The following is a 15,600-nucleotide window of genomic DNA, read 5'->3' as shown; positions in this document are numbered from 1 at the left end:
GAGGCGGCCCAATCACGGCTCTAGCCCTCCCCGCCTGCCCCCCCCACCCCGGCAATCAGGCCTTGAACCCTGGCCACCCAACCCAGCCCACGCGCGCCCCCACTCGCCGTTGGGGAGGCCCTGCCTGGAAATGCCTGGACAGACCCCACTCAGAGGGTGTCCTAAGGTCCTATCCCTCCCAATACAGGGAGCCTGCTGCCCTACCACAGCCCCGTCTAATCAAGCCTGTGTCTGTTGGGGGGGGGGGGGGGGGTGGCGACTGCAGATTGAAAGAACCAACTGAGGGAGCGCAGCACTGAGAGGCCCGTTCTAAGAAACAACACACAGGGCCCTCAGAATGAGATCCTGCAAAGGACCCTTCAGCCCAAGACCCACTCAGGATCCCAGGCTGAGACCTCCATAGAGGAGACCTTGGATTGAAATCCCTCAGCGCGTTCTCAGGCTGAAACAACTCAGGGAGAGTCCCAAGACTCAGTTATTCACTCAGAGGTCCCCTCACAGAGACCCCTCAGCGGACTGCTTCTGTTCCCTGCCTAGCAGCCACAGCCAATACTGCAGGAGGTCGGAGGAGGCCTCTCAGTGTCCCTCCCAGGACCTTTCCCACCCCTCTCCCTCCTGGGCCCTGCCTGTTGGGAACCAGCAGCAGGGGGAGGCAACCAAGGCTAGAGAAGAGGACACAGGGCAGCCTGTTCCAGCCCAGGAGACAGAGGGCGCCTCTGTCCACTCCTGGCCCCTTGCCCCACTGGGTGTCTGTCTGTGAAGGGGTGGAGCCGGTGGGGAGGGGGGGTCAGCGGGGGAAGGCCGACTAAAGACAGGTCTCCCCACACAGCTCCGCCAGCCACATTTGCAGCTTCGGCTGTCTGTCCAGAACCTGCTCCCACCTCAGGCCCAGGCTGACAGTGAGTATTCTGCCCCATCCTGCCCTGGCCACCTTGGGGGACTGGGGACTTCAGCGGGGCTCCAAGAGTCTGGGGATGATGGCCTTGTGGTGCACTGAGGGTCTGGGAGGAATGCTGATGAGAGCACTTTGGGATTTGGGAAAGATAGGGTTTGGAAGGTCGTGAAGGAAGGCGAGTGAAGGTCAGAGGGAGATCTGGGAGCTCAGTGAATAAAGAAGCCATCGAGGAGCCCAGCCACCAAGCTTCCAGGAGACCAGGCCCTCCTACCTCAGAGCCCTCACATGTCCTCCCAAGGCTCCCTCAATCTCCCTGGGGCTGGCAGGGGACCCAGCCCTCGCCTCGCTTCCAGTGGGGTAAGAATAAGAAAACAGATGGAACAGCTGCTTCTGCCCCACCCCCTCTTCGGTCTCTGTCTCTCTGCCACCCCCACCCAGCCTTGCCAAGAGCTTAGGTCCCAGGGAAGTCTGGGGGTGGCGGAGCAGGGACCATGTGATGTCAGGAAGAGGGGGCACTAGGATACTGTACCCAATCCCTACTCTCCCTTCATATGACTCCCCTTTCTCCTCTTCCTCTTTCTTGGCCCAGATTCTTCTCTCCAGATTCTTCTTTCCCCCAATTCTTTCCTCTTTGTTTTCCTGTCTGCCCGCTCCCTGCCAAAGTCCTTTCAGAATGGCCCCTACATAAAATCCCAGGCTGCTCGAGGGCTCCAGGCAACCTTGAGGTGCCCCTCCTGGATAGGGCCAATAACTGAGCCACCAGCACCCCTCCTTCACATACCCCACTTATCCCCACCATCAGCCCCAGCTTGGGTTCCATCTCCTGCATGTCTCTGTGACAACTGCTTCTCATGTCCGGAGTTCAGGTGACACTCACAAGGCCCCCATTGAAGAGCTGGGATGTCATCTGATCAGGGCCCATTGTCCAGGCTGTCAGGCCTGGGGAAGGACGGGGACACCTGATCTGAGACACCTGAGCTGCCCCCTGAGACGATGGAGGGGCTGGCTGTCCCAAGGCCAAAGCAAAGAGGCCCCCTGGCTTGACAGTTCCCTCTCCTCAACAGACCCCTCCATTTTTCTGCTCTCTCCCAGCCCCTTGAACTCAGAGGACCCATGCACTCAGCCCTTTATCTCCCCCAACACATACTAATCCATTCTCCCTACTGCCACTGTCCCTATATCAACTAAGTCGGGCTGTGGGTAGGAGTGGCCAGCAGCTGGGACAAGACCCCACAGGATTCCTCTCCCTGTCCCTGAGAGCCCTGACTCCAGGAAAATGCTCAGATATTCCTCTCTCCCTTCCCACCACCACCCCATGGAAGGGCTGATCCTGCAGAGGAGTAAGAGGAATGCAACTAGAAGTAATGGAAGCGTAACCCAGGGAAACCAACATGATGTGGTCAGGAGAGAACAGAATTGAAGGACCAAAAGAGGCCTCCAGTCTGCTGACAGGAAGCTCAGAGGCAGTGAGAACCCCCCCTCCTCATGAAACCTTAGGCCAGCCACTCAGGCTGCCACCTTCTCCGTCAGACTGACCAAGGGCACCAGACTGACCCCTTGCTGGGGTAGGCAACAGAGACAAGGCTATGGAGGGGAGCCTTGCCCATCACCGCCAACAGCAGAGCTTAGCTGTGCTAGGCAGGCAAGGTCCAGGGTAATAACAGAGCCAGAGGAACCCTGGCCAGGTCCTGTGACCACCCCCGCCTGCCTGCCCCACCCTCCTCAGTGTCTGCCCAGGCAGCCAAGAGCCACTGCAGAGTCCTCTGCAGGCCTCCAGAGCTAGCTCAGCTCTAGCTGCTCTGTCTCCATGCCCCAAACCCTGACTCCTTCTAGCTAGGGTATGGATTGAGGGACATAGAGAACAGGTCTGGATTTAGGGCTCTTGGGTTCCCCTACAACATAAAATTTCACTGAAGGATAAATTTCAGTAGAAATCTGATCTCATGGCTATTTGAGCTGTGGGACCAGGGCCACGGCTGAGGGCCCCCCTCACCCGGACCCCAGATACCCTGAGCATGGTCCCCAGCTCACTTCCACGGCCGGGGCGGGGGGGGGGAGTAGGTGAGCTGCGCAATGGGCTCTGAGCTGGAGACGGCGATGGAGACTCTCATCAGTGTGTTCCACGCCCACTCGGGCAAGGAAGGGGACAAGTACAAGCTGAGCAAGAAGGAGCTGAAAGAGCTGCTGCAGACCGAGCTCTCCGGCTTCCTGGACGTGAGCACATGGTGGGGTACAGGGTGGAATGGGCAAGGGGTGGCAGAACAGAGTGGGTACCTCCCTGCCATCTCCCCACCCCACCCCAGCTCAGACCAACCATCTCCTTCCTCTCCCAGGCTTCTCTCCTGGGTTTGCCAGGCTCCCCTACTCCTCCTGGGCCAAGTCAAAATGCCCTGATTTATTGATCACCTGTTAAGTGCTATGTTAAGACCCTATGTAGTGCCTCAATAACAAGGCTCACAGTCTAGAAGGGAAAGACTGACACTTGAAAGTAAACCATGAACACCAGAAAGTGAGTTCAGGAAAGAGCAGAGTTAAAGGGCCAAAAGAGGCCCCCACTCTGCTGAAAGGAAGCTCAGAGGCAGTGAGCCGTTCCTCTGCCCCGAAGCCTTCGGCAGCCCCTCAGGAAGTATATAAAGCCTGAACAGAAGTGCCAGAAAGGATTATGGGAGAATATTAACCTGACTGAAGTGAGACAGCTTCTCCAAAGAGGTGGCACTTGAGCCATGGGTTTCCATCGCAAGGTTTTCAGGGTAAAGGTAGATGTTTGAGGAGGAGGTATTTGCATGAACAAAAGCATGGGAGAAAGAAGAATGTGGAGAATGCTCAGTGGTTTTGACCAGAGTGAAGGATGCAGACAAGTAGGCTGCAAATGCTAACAGGGGTCATATAGTAAAGGAGAAGCCAATAGAAAGTGCACCAGGGGCCGGCCCAGTGGCACAGCAGTTAAGTGCACATGTTCCACTTTGGCGGCCCAGGGTTCACCGCTTCAGATCCCAGGTGTGGACATGGCACCACTTGGCAAGCCATGCTGTGGCAGACATCCCATCTATAAAGTGGAGGAAGATGGGCACGGATGTTAGCTCAGGGCCAGTCTTCCTCCCCAAAAAGAAGAGGATTGGCAGCAGATGTTAGCTCAGGGCTAATCTTCCTAAAAAAAAAAAAAGAAAGAAAGAAAGAAAGTGCACCAGCTTTGAGGTTTTATTAGACCTAGTTTCAAATTTTGGCCCTGCCACTTTCTAGCTGTGTAACTTTGGGCACGTTATTGAACCACAAACTGTTCATCTCTGCCTCCTCCTCCCCAATCAACCACCCACCTTGCCCCTGACCATGCTATTCATCTCCCTGTACACCTAACTCTCCATCTCTTCCCTCCACAGGCCCAGAAGGATGCAGATGCTGTGGACAAGGTGATGAAGGAGCTAGACGAGAACGGAGATGGGGAGGTGGACTTCCAGGAGTACGTGGTGCTGGTGGCTGCCCTCACAGTGGCCTGTAACAACTTCTTCTGGGAGAACAGTTGAGCAGACAGCCCTGGGGGCAGCGCCCTTCCCCTCCACCCTGCCATACCTGCCCCTTTGCCCTGCTTCCCCTTCATCCCTTTTTCCCCTCCCCACACTCCCACCTTTGCCCACCCTCCAACAAGGGCGCAAGAGTAGTGGGCCAGGCCTGCCACTCATCTTTCATTAAAGGCTCCTCTCTCGCCAACCGCTGTCTGTCTCCTATGGGGTCTGGAAGTGGGTGGGAAAGTGAAGGCTGCTCACTCCCAGCTTGCCTTATTTGAGGAGGGCTCTTATTTGGAGAGAGGTCAAGGGACCATTACATCTTCCTACCTGAGGAATGCTCAAGGCCGGGAAGGTAGGGGTTCAAAGTTCCAACCAGAAGTGGAGGAGATAGCTTCTCAGCTATAAAGCCAGAAAAAGAAAGAATTTCCCTTCAACCTTCAAAGAATAGTTACTGAGGACCTACCATATGCTAGACATTGTGTAGGAACTGGGGATACAGCAGTGAACAAAACAAACGATGCTTACCCTCACCTAGGTAAAGTCCAGTAAGGATGCTAGACCAGTAAACACACGCACACACGGGCCAGCCCGGTGGTGCAGTGGTTAAGTTCGCACGTTCCACTTCTCAGCAGTCTGGGGTTCGCCGTTTCAGATCCTGGGTGCGGACACGGCACCGCCTGGGACACCATGCTGTGGTAGGCGTCCCACATATAAAGCAGAGGAAGATGGGCACGATGTTAGCTCAGGGCCAGGCTTCCCCAGCAAAAAGAGGAGGATTGGCAGTAGTTAGCTCAGGGCTCATCTTCCTAAAAAAATAAATTAATTAAATAAAATAAACACACACATACAGGTAAATGCTAGGAAGAAAAATGAAAGGATCCTGATGTGCCTGTATGGGGAGGGAAGGAAGGGTTGAAGATGTGCTTATTCACTCATTCTTCAAACATTTGAGCATTTTACTGTGTACCCAGGCATAAGAAAAATCTCGGATAGGTCCGCATCAAAATCCAACATAGGGGGCCGGCCCTGTGGGTGTGTGGTTGAGGTCCCCCGCTCCCCTTGGGTGGCCCAGAGTTTCCGCGGTTGGGAACCTGGGCATGGACATGGCACAGCTCATCAAGGCATACTGAGGTGGCATCCCACATGCCACCACTAGGAGGACCCATAATTAAAAATATACAACTATGTACCCAGGAGCTTTGGGGAGAAAAAGGAAAAATAAAATCTTTGGGGAAAAAAATCCAACACAGATGGCAGATGGGAAGAGAGGACATGGAAACTGGAGCAGGGATGCAAAGATTCCCCCCAAATAAAGATTTAGAAATATTCAGGCCAAGTTGGGGAGGAGAGGAAGCGAACAGGAAATACGGACGGGCGGTCATGTCCGGCACAGAACCCAGTAGAGGTGTGCTGCCAGCACCGGGCCCCCAGGGCGATTGTGATACTCCACAACTCTGAACAGGGCGAACGATGATGAGGGGAGAGCCAGGGCTAATTACTCGGGGGGGCTGTAAGGAAGAGACCCAGGCAAGTCCGACGTAAATAATTTTAGACAGTCAGCCTCGGCTTGGGGCGTGGGGGGGGCGGGATAGCACGTGAGGAAATACGACAACCTTCCTCCTCAGGACCAAAACCACTCTGAGCCGCCCAGATCCCGAGAAACCACACCTCCAACAGGAAACTGCCACAAGACGCCACCGCAAGGCCGTTGGCCACGCCCCTCTATGGGCGGGTCACTGCGTGTAACTCAGAGACCTTTGCTAAGGCCCCGCCTTCTCCCTAGGGCTCCGCCCCCATCCCCGCGCAGGCGTAGCACAAATCTTCCCGCTCCCTAGTCGTGCGTGGATCGGACGTCTGACGTAATTGCGTCGACGCCATTTTAGCCGGTCCCACTCCGCACTGGGCGTGGCGGCCATTTTGTTTTGGACAGCGAGCGGGAGTTGGCCGCAGCGGCTGTGGTGGCACAGACGAAAGGCAGGCAAGGGCAGGTCGGGCGAGCAGGCGGACCGGCCTACCAGCCAGCCAGCCAGCCAACGGCAACGAACTAACCTAGCAATTTACCGCTTACACCTCTGACCAACCGCCCACCAACTTAAGCCGAGCCCGTCCACCGGCCACTCAGGTTCGGCCGGCCGCCGGCCCGCCTGCCGCAGCCGTGGTGGCAGCCCCGGGAGGAGCACTGGCGTCTGTTTCCTTCGGTGCGTGTTTGTGATGAGGAGGAGGGAGAAGTGTTGGGGGCGGCCGCGGCCGGGCGACGGCGGGCTATGGCCCCAGATAGGGTGCTGGAGCGCGGGGGCCCGCGAGGGGGCGGAGCCCCGGAGGAGGCGGGGGCGGGCCCGGGTTGGGGACCCGTCCGGCGCCGGGCGAGAGCTTGGCGTTTGGTAGGATGGAAAGGAAAGTGGTTCGAGCGGAGTTGGCGGTGTCGACAGGGCTTTGAGATGGCTGGGAGGTGACACGAGGACTACAGGATTTGGGGGCGCGCTGGGGAGTGATGGCGGCGGGAGGGTTAAATCTTAGAGCGCGCTCTCTGGGAGCTGACTCCCAGGCGAATGCCCGCCCAGGAAGCCTTTCCTCCTCCCTCCCCCGGTCCGCAGTCCCTTGCTGAGGCCCTACTTGATTTCGGAGTCGAAAGCCGGGTTTGAGAGTAGGTATGCCTGTATCACCTCTCTGGATCAGTGCTTCTCAGTTGTGGCTGCACGTGAGAAGCACTTAGGCAGCCTGTTTTTTTGCTTTTTCCTCCTTCCAGTTGCTGGTCCCCAGACCTCACCACCAGAGATTGTTTTTTGATTGGCTCGAGCCCTGGCTTCTGTATTTTGTTTAAAGCTCCTTGCAGCCGAGGTTGAGAAGGACTGCTCTAGATTAAGAGCCAAACTCTTAGACTTCGGTTAGCTAGGTCCAGGGCTGCCATTTTGGAGTCTCTGGCAGATATTTCCTATCCTGTAGCCTTGAAGTTTGTTTGTTGGAGGTAACTATCTTAGAAATGTAAGCACCTGAAAGGAGTTTTAGTGTGACCATCAGTAATCATTGATACAGGCCTATTCAGTGGTTATTGGTTTGAGCCTCTGGCCCTGGTAGAAATGAGGTGGTTGTTATTCTAATTTGCTCTTTCTGCCTATTGCCCTTTGTAGATTCTCGGGATTTGAAGATGGCTGCACAGTCAGCGCCGAAAGTTGTGCTAAAAAGCACCACCAAGATGTCTCTAAATGAGCGGTGAGGCAGCCAACAGCAACTTCAGCTCGTTCATAAGAAAACATTACTTAAATTGGCCCTGGGGTCCAATGCACAAAAACCGGTTTTAAACTAAATACCAACAGCAGGCTACAGACCTCTGTTCTTAGTTGCATCTTATGTGGTACACAAAACAAATTGGGCGGTTGTTTCAAAACCCCTTATCAGTAGATTTTTATGTTAAGCTGTCTGAGAGATTTATCTGGTGGGATGTATTTTAAAAAGACTCCTCACATCCTCCCTTTTCTTCACGTTTTTTACGTTGATACAGGGGTGGTGCAGCTCGGTAGCATGGTACCTGGCTGCAGTAGGCTTGCTGCCCAGTCCAAGGCCGGCAGTGTTGTGTCTGGCCTGTAAGAGGCAGGTAGCAAGCTGTGAATATGTCCAAAGGCCCTCGAATGTCATTCTTGGGCCTTGTAAGAGGCACTTGCTTTGCTCCATTTCACTTTCTTTCCGTTCTGCTCTTAGTTTGTTTTTGTTTTGGATTCTTTCACAGTTAAGTGTTCTTCTCTTCCATTCTATTAAACTTACCTTGACAGGAGTAGTAGAACAGTGTCTTCACAAGCTCTTAAATGATTGAATGAATCAAACGTTTTCAGAAGTAACCACTTGGAGTCAGAAAAAGTAATCATTTGAGACTAAGGCAAGTTAAGGTATTTAACAGCAGTTTCTGTCTCCAAGAGCTTTGTTCATTAAGTGTCTTTGATCAGTGATTTTATTAAGTTGATGTTAGACCAGTGAAAGATTTACCTAATGTTTATTTTTGCTTTTTCTGAGGCCTATGTGCTTATCATCTCTTAGGGTATGATACACTAATTCTTCATGTTCACATGTTACTAAGTGAACAAATGTATAAGAAAATGTGATACACTCCTATAATTTATATGTGTTATTTTCATGGGCTGTGAAGGTCCTTTAGTCCTTCCTTATATTTGCCCTTAAAATGCACCCTCAGGTCCCCCAAGGTTTTGGCTTTCTTCGTTTGTCTTTGAAACTACATCTTCTGTCTCTTGTTGTTATCATATCTGCTTATTGCGTGTTTTTCATACCTTCCATCTCTCTAAAAGCCGTTACCTGAGCCCTTGTTATCACTTTTGATTGAATGTGCTGCACTTAGCTGCGTTTCTAAGTTTCTGATTCTTGCAAGTTTGTGGAAGCAGAGGAGTCTTTAACCCACATCAGCCTTGATCCAAGTGTACCACTTTACTTAAAGTTCGTGGGATCTGGAGCTCCTGGTCTAGCAAGCCATGAAAATGCCAATAAATGTCTTGTAATAAAGCTTTTATTTAAACATCCATTCTGTTCGACCTTGAAGCTTTACTAATATGCTGAAGAACAAACAGCCGATGCCAGTGAATATTCGAGCTTCGATGCAGCAACAACAGCAGCTAGCCAGTGCCAGAAACAGAAGACTGGCCCAGCAGATGGAGAATAGACCCTCTGTCCAGGCAGCATTAAAACTTAAGCAGGTGAGAGAATGGGTCTTAACACTCCAGAAGCAGCTGATGATCTCTGTCAGGCAGTCCACTGAGGCTGTCAGGACGTGATGAATGATTACAAGGTGGCTCAGGGCAAAAGCTGAAACTTCTCTGGAAGGAAGAGAAGTTCAGAGAATTCCCATTTTGACAGGTACCAATAAATAACTTTGTTGTCTTTCTCTTTTAGGGAGTTACCGTCAGTGTGGCCTGTTTCTATGTTGTCAATGAACATTAATCTCTCGTTTTCTGATCCTTTGCCCTTAAAGTAAATTCACTGGCTTTTTCCACAAAGAAATTTTGGTTTCTGTTTTACATGATCTTCAAAAAATTGTTATTCCCTGTTAGATGATGTAGAAATTAGGGAAATAATTTTATTCTTTCTCCCCTGGTACAGGGAGTCTGAATGGGCTTAGTCAAAGGTTTTCACTGCTAAAATTTGGAAAGAGTAAGGTGACCCTTATCTCCACTGCACCTAAAGTTCTGTCAGTAAAGTACAGCAAGCGAGAGCACTGAGTAATTAATTTAAGTTAGTGGGTTCTCTTTCAAATTTCCAGTAAGACATAATCCTATTCAGACCTGAAATAAAACCTGCTCTTTATTATTCATAGACTTTATATGCAAGTCCGGACAGTGGCTGTGGAAGGATATGTCCAAGCTGTGGCTGGGCGTCTGGAGGGCGGTGCCATGCAACTGTAAGGACTTTAACTGGTAGCACTGCATGGCTGCGCATAAATTCAGCAGTTAAATATAACACCCTCCCACCCCCACCCTGAACCATCGGGCTCACTGACCAAAAATAAACAAGGCCTTCTGCTTCAGCTACCTTAAGCCTTGGAGTGACTGCATTCGTCCCTGACTCAGGAAAGCAGTAAAAAGCACCACCATTTTCCAAGATTGGCTGAAGATAAGTCTCTTGAGAGATCATTCCACAGGACCTTTAAACATAGCCTTAAATATAGGCTGCAGAAAGCAGCCTCCAGAGCAGCGCTGTCCCAATAGAACTTTCTATTGTGACGGAAATGTCCTATATCTGTGCTCTCCAATACAGTAGTCACTAACCAAATGTGACTGTTGAGTGCTCCGAATGTGGCTAGTGGCTGCCGTAGGATACAGCACAGGTCTAGAGTGGAAACTGGGTGGTATAGTTGACATCGTTAAGCTTCCTGTCAATGCTAGAGACCAGTATTGGTGGCAACTAAGGATTGGGAAGGAAGAAGAACTTCTAAGCACTGTAGATTCTCCCCTTAAAGCACAGATCCTAGGAGAACATACTCAGGATGACCAAACACAAGGAACTTGTAGAATGAAGTCCTGACGTCATAATTGTGTGCTATCAAGGGAATGATGTGACAGGCTTTTATGGTTGGTTACACCTATCCATGCTGGGTGAATAACGTTCAGAGCCTGCCCCTCTGGTTAGAAGCAGTTTATAATCTTGTGTTAGAAAGCTGATAATAATAACTTGGAGCATATGGTTGCAAAAAGAAATCACTGGTTGTCACTCGTGGATGAACCTTGAGGAAGCATAGAATTTATTTCCGTTCATTTTGACTGATGGCTTTATAGGAAACAGGTTTGCTAGGACCTTGGTTGTGTTCAAGGCTACACAGTCACCTTTTCCTTTGAAAGAATTTAATTCTCTGACATGTGATCTTCATAGTTTCTCTTTGAGGAACAGATTCTTGACAGTCTCCGTCTCTGATGTATATGTCCTTATCCTCAACTGTGTAGCCCTGAGTTTTGTGATTATAGCTCACCTGTCTTAAGTCTAATACAAGTTTGGCTGGCGCTTTCTGGAGATACATTTGATTTATATGTTTAGTTTGAATTAAAGGTCATACAGGCTTACAGGAGCTGTTTGCAAGGGTAGACACGGCATTATGACTGTTTAAGAAATGTAAGGAAAGGGGTTTGACTTTTTTGTGTTTATTTACATCTTAAGGTAAAAAGTGGACCGTCTGGAGATAGATACTCAGAGGAAAAATGGAGCACACTGGCCTCTTTGACTGAGAAATCAAATCTTGTTCTTAAGTCACAAGAATTCAAATGAACTTGTGGTTTAAATTTTGCCCCGAGTGTGATGAACTTCCTATGGTGTTTGAGTAAGCCTTTGAAGACAGTGGTAGTCCTTGGGCAGGTATGAATCAAGTCGTATTATTGTCAACCTCTGGTTCAAAAACAGCAGAATCTAGGATTTGAAATATAGAGTGTTCTTACTAAAACTTAAGTTCCAAGCAGTGGTATATGACTTCTGTAGCCAAACTAGTGAGGTAATTTGTGGTGATGCCAATTTCATGAGACCATACTCAAGCTGCTTAGAAGCAGTGGATCAGAATTCAGCTTTTATACCGTGTTCTGAGGCAAAGGCTTGCTTCTGGTTTGGGATCCTGACACCCACAGCAGGTTTATTTCCCTCCACGCAGACATCTCACTTGCTTCTTTTTCTCTGCACTTTGAGTTGCCACGTCCCACTGGATTGCTTTTTTGATCTCAATCCCCCAAAACCTTTTCTTCCAGAAGAGCTTAAAGCAGCGCCTGGGTAAGAGTAACATCCAGGCACGGTTAGGCCGACCCATAGGGGCCCTGGCCAGGGGAGCAATCGGAGGACGAGGCCTGCCCATAATCCAGAGAGGCTTGCCCAGAGGAGGACTACGTGGGGGACGTGCCACAAGAACCCTACTTAGGGGCGGGATGTCGCTCCGAGGTCAGTGCTATGTACCTGATGATTGTCGGGCCCTACCCCCTTCCCTTTTCTCTTGGGCTGCTTATGGACACATTGTTTAACATCTTTAAGCCTGAATTTGTATTAATATAATTAATAACTTTTGAAATCACATATTTTTAATAGTGCTGCATGTCTTTTATCGATACCATTCCTTTTCTGATAATGTGCAATGGTGAGAGGCTATGACCTGCATAACAACAGGTAATTCATGTCATCTCCATTCCATTTTAAAACACCCTGCTGCTGCTTGAATCAAAGCACATTCAAGTTCTAGAAATAAGTCAAATCTAAGAAATTTATAGGTCTGTTGGCCTGTGTATCTTAATCAACCATCTATATTCCTGTGCTAGTGAAACCCTCTTATTACATTGGAAAAAAAAGAGAAAACAAATTGACCCATAGCACTTAGCTACATATTACATTAACTCCCAGCTTCTTCCAAAAACAGATTTGTGGTCAGACTTGTTGAATTGATTAAATAAAGAGCAACTTAATCTATTCACACCCAGTGTGCAGCTTGCCCCACCCAACCTAAAAATTAACTGAATTAATTCTCATTTAACCCTCACCGCCTTCCTTTGGTTAGAATCTACTTTGTCTCTCTTGGATTTACCTGCATATACATTGTATGCCTCCTCTCCAAGGTCAAAACCTGCTCCGAGGTGGACGAGCCGTAGCTCCCCGAATGGGCTTAAGAAGAGGTGGTGTTCGAGGTCGTGGAGGTCCTGGGAGAGGGGGCCTAGGGCGTGGAGCTATGGGTCGTGGCGGAATCGGTGGTAGAGGTTAGTCAGCTACCAACTTCAGAGAATAGCTCCCCTTTATTTCTCTCCCTTCAAAACTCAGAGCCACCTTTCTGCAGCTTCAAGTCATAGGCAGGCTTATTTGTTTGTCTTGTTTTGTTTTTTGAAACTGGCTTATTTTCTGAATTCACATGCTGGTAGTGCAAAAGTCTGTAGTGGGTTTTCCAAGAAGCAGTCAGGTACATATTTCAGAGCCAGATTATATGCAGTCTTCTTCCAGGCTCCTGTGAGTTTACATATATTGTTAAATGACAAAATGGTCAGTTGGGGATTTTACCTTTCTCTGTCCCTGTTCCACCACCACACACCCCACCCCATAGCTCAAAACCTCACTTCTAGTCTAAGAATAGAGAAGGAGATTTACAAAAATGAAGCAGAGTTAAAGAGGATTGTGAGGCTTGGAGCTGGGTATTGACTCTGAAACCAAGTAAATTCAAGCTAAAGTTTGTGTCTGGGAAACCAGAGATGACTTTTTTTGATCAAGGTAGAAGGCGAGATGAGTATCATGTCAGTTTAACTAACTGACTCTTGTTGATGATCATAGTGTTTGAGACTGTGATATTTGTTTTGTGACCTCATGACCCAGATTGGGAAAGAGTTTAGTCGTGGTGTTGTTAATGCCAAATCTCGTGGGAGTTTTCTGGCTTAGAGCTTAGTGGAAAACTCCCAACAACACCTCTCCAAGAAAAAAAAAATTCTATTCCTGTAGCCCCTGTGTGTATTTGCTTTGGTCCTTTTAAAGTGTGTGGTGGGTCTTCCATAATTTATGACCTTGAAGTTGCCAAGGGATAATAACTGTTAGGAAATTTGATAACCGAGGGCTTGTTTTCTTCTCTCCCATTATATGTTGCTTGGCTTATTGAGTGAAGTGCAAGCTAGTTTGAGTTTCAGGATGAAATAGCATGTTTCCAAATTATCTTGACTTGTTTTCTGAGAGAGACATCATGAGGGTGGGGGAGTCTAAAGTAGCTTTTCAGAAAGCTGGGTATGTTTTGTTAAGTGAATTGAAACCACCTCTCAAATAACCATAATTGTTATAAGGTGACTAGAATCAGAGATAGAGGTGGCTAAGACTACTCAAAATGTTTTTCCCCATCTCCCCACATTGTTCCTATGTCAGAATAACTCCTCAGTCTCCTGACGTGGGGTCAGCTCATTACGTTTGATAAGTTTAAGGAAAGATGAGCTAATTTTCCAGAAGGATCTCCAATAAAGCTTAATTTGAAACCGTCTAGCTTCACCTCTCTTTTTCTCTGTGCCCTTGTTACTTCCTCCCTATCTTACTAAATGGGGTTATCTATAATATTGTATTTTAATTATGAACATATAGTGAGTCTCAAACTTTAGATAATTTCTTCATTTTAGGAGAGTAAGATTTTTTAACTGTCAATTATTTTCCCTTACTTTGTTGATAGAATAAGTTTTTTTAAAATAGCATTTAGAGATGAGCATGTAATAGGGGATTCATTATGTGTGCTTTCCATGTGTTGCTTTCTACCCAGTGTGTTTCCTGTTTTTCCAGATTTCTCCTCTTTGCCCTGCCCTTCAGCCTTTCTCAGCTAGGCCCCACTGCTCTAAGGGGCATTTACCATAGCACCCATTAAACCTACTTGTAACTTTTTTTTTTTTTTCCCTTTGGCCAGGTCGGGGTATGATAGGTCGGGGAAGAGGGGGCTTTGGAGGCAGAGGCAGAGGCCGTGGACGAGGGAGAGGTGCCCTTGCTCGCCCCGTACTGACCAAGGAGCAGCTGGACAACCAGTTGGATGCATACATGTCGAAAACGAAAGGACACCTGGATGCTGAGTTGGATGCCTACATGGCACAGACAGATCCTGAAACCAATGATTGAAGCCTACCTGCCCTCCTGTGAGAGACTCTTGTTAAAGTCACCACGTCTGTACATAACCTTGAGATAACAGATGAGAAGAAACCTGATTGATGCTGGAAGGACCTATCACAATAGGCTATGGATTTACTTGCCACCAGTTTGTGCATTTAGTGTGTTCCTTTTACTTTTTTGATACTGTGTTGTATGAAACCCTTTTTTCTCTGACTTGGGTTTTGTTTTGTTATGTTGTTTGGGGGTTTTTTTTTTCCTTCACTGAAATTTCTCCTTGAACGTGAATGTGTTGGCCTTGTGGCTAGGACACCCTCTTCCCACCTCTTTCTCCTGTCACCTGTTATACTGATGTTCTAACATTTCCTCTTTTGGTCTCTGTGCCCCCATGAAACAAGTCCCCGAAAGGAGCCCATCAGTGTTCCTCCCTAATGCATAGGTTTCTGAGAGTTAGGTCTGTTCTACATCATCTTTAATAGCCTCTTAGAAGTGTTTAGAAAACATGGAGCTCAGAAATGCGTTATGCCTTGTTGATATTTTAGTGTAGTAAATTAGGAACATTGACATAGCTACAGGGCCACATAATAGGTTACACATGGTAGCAGTTCTGATTTGATTAAAGTTGCTGCCATGCACATTGACACATAACCAGTGTGCTGGGTAGTGTATGTGCACTTTCTGTCTTGGAATGAGATTTATAAACTTTCCTCTTGGCTTTGCATCACATCTAAAGAGGTACTATTGGCTTGACTTAGACTTGCCATAGAGAGGAATAAGCCATTTGGTTTGGTGGATGCTTCAGAACGAGAAAAGAATGGGAGAAGGTTGGCAGATAACCTGCTGAGAGGGGTCAGAAAATACCCATGCTGAAATGCTGTTCTTGTGTTTATCCCAAACCAGTCTGGGGCTTCTCCATTTATTGGCTTTGTTTGACCCTTTTCTTATTTCCCTTGAAGTTTTAAGTTCACCCATATTCTGTCAACTGTTCAAGTTTCCGTGGAATCTTGTATTTCTGGTTCATTATAACAAGAAATTGTTCTCTCAAATCCAGCCAGGATTTTCTCTTTATTTGTTGGGTTCTTTGAAATGCTATGGCCATGATGATAATATCTTGATAACACCCCTTACAGAGTT

General features: G+C 48.5%; 2 protein-coding genes and 1 long non-coding RNA gene across 22 annotated transcripts; 2 read left to right on the top strand and 1 right to left on the bottom strand.

Annotated features, from left to right (window-relative positions):
* The first annotated feature begins 3 nt into the window (after positions 1–3).
* On the top strand, positions 4–4,600 carry S100A1 (S100 calcium binding protein A1). The gene is made up of 3 exons (XM_070607515.1): positions 4–899; positions 2,957–3,109; positions 4,273–4,600. The coding sequence occupies exons 2-3, from the start codon at positions 2,969–2,971 to the stop codon at positions 4,414–4,416; spliced, it is 285 nt and encodes a 94-aa protein (XP_070463616.1). The 5' UTR covers positions 4–899; positions 2,957–2,968; the 3' UTR covers positions 4,417–4,600.
* Positions 4,601–4,657: 57 nt separating this feature from the next.
* On the bottom strand, positions 4,658–6,192 carry LOC139081487 (uncharacterized). 2 transcript variants are annotated; one of them, XR_011536632.1, is made up of 3 exons: positions 6,067–6,192; positions 4,924–5,204; positions 4,658–4,797 (listed from the first exon to the last, which is right to left on the bottom strand). It is a non-coding gene; the product is annotated as an uncharacterized lncRNA (long non-coding RNA). The 2 variants fall into 2 exon arrangements; XR_011536633.1 differs by lacking the exon at positions 6,067–6,192 and adding an exon at positions 6,012–6,064.
* Positions 6,193–6,241: 49 nt separating this feature from the next.
* On the top strand, positions 6,242–15,516 carry CHTOP (chromatin target of PRMT1). 19 transcript variants are annotated; one of them, XM_008543230.2, is made up of 7 exons: positions 6,260–6,596; positions 7,527–7,608; positions 8,942–9,095; positions 9,713–9,796; positions 11,625–11,808; positions 12,474–12,611; positions 14,273–15,516. In XM_008543230.2, exons 2-7 carry the CDS (start codon positions 7,544–7,546, stop codon positions 14,476–14,478), a joined length of 831 nt encoding a protein of 276 aa, XP_008541452.1. In that variant the 5' UTR covers positions 6,260–6,596; positions 7,527–7,543; the 3' UTR covers positions 14,479–15,516. The 19 variants fall into 19 exon arrangements, with proteins under 19 accessions (XP_008541454.1, XP_008541455.1, XP_008541452.1 ...); XM_008543229.2 differs by having other exon boundaries at positions 11,622–11,808; XM_070607499.1 differs by lacking the exon at positions 6,260–6,596 and adding an exon at positions 6,716–6,847 and having other exon boundaries at positions 11,622–11,808.
* The last annotated feature ends 84 nt before the right edge of the window (positions 15,517–15,600 follow it).

Source organism: Equus przewalskii, unplaced genomic scaffold (assembly GCF_037783145.1).
Source record: "Equus przewalskii isolate Varuska unplaced genomic scaffold, EquPr2 ChrUn-10, whole genome shotgun sequence".
Lineage (NCBI taxonomy): Eukaryota > Metazoa > Chordata > Mammalia > Perissodactyla > Equidae > Equus > Equus przewalskii.
This window is presented reverse-complemented; position numbering and strand designations above follow the sequence as displayed.

What these genes read in the sequence shown, in the direction of transcription:
- S100A1 (XM_070607515.1), top strand. Translation starts at nt 2,969, where the DNA reads ATGGGCTCTGAGCTGGAGACGGCGATGGAGACTCTCATCAGTGTGTTC. An exon ending in AGCTCTCCGGCTTCCTGGAC is followed by an intron (nt 3,110 to 4,272) that starts GTGAGCACATGG and finishes TTCCCTCCACAG; the next exon opens with GCCCAGAAGGATGCAGATGC.
- CHTOP (XM_008543229.2), top strand. Translation starts at nt 7,544, where the DNA reads ATGGCTGCACAGTCAGCGCCGAAAGTTGTGCTAAAAAGCACCACCAAG. An exon ending in AAGATGTCTCTAAATGAGCG is followed by an intron (nt 7,609 to 8,941) that starts GTGAGGCAGCCA and finishes TCGACCTTGAAG; the next exon opens with CTTTACTAATATGCTGAAGA. An exon ending in GGGCGGGATGTCGCTCCGAG is followed by an intron (nt 11,809 to 12,473) that starts GTCAGTGCTATG and finishes CTCCTCTCCAAG; the next exon opens with GTCAAAACCTGCTCCGAGGT.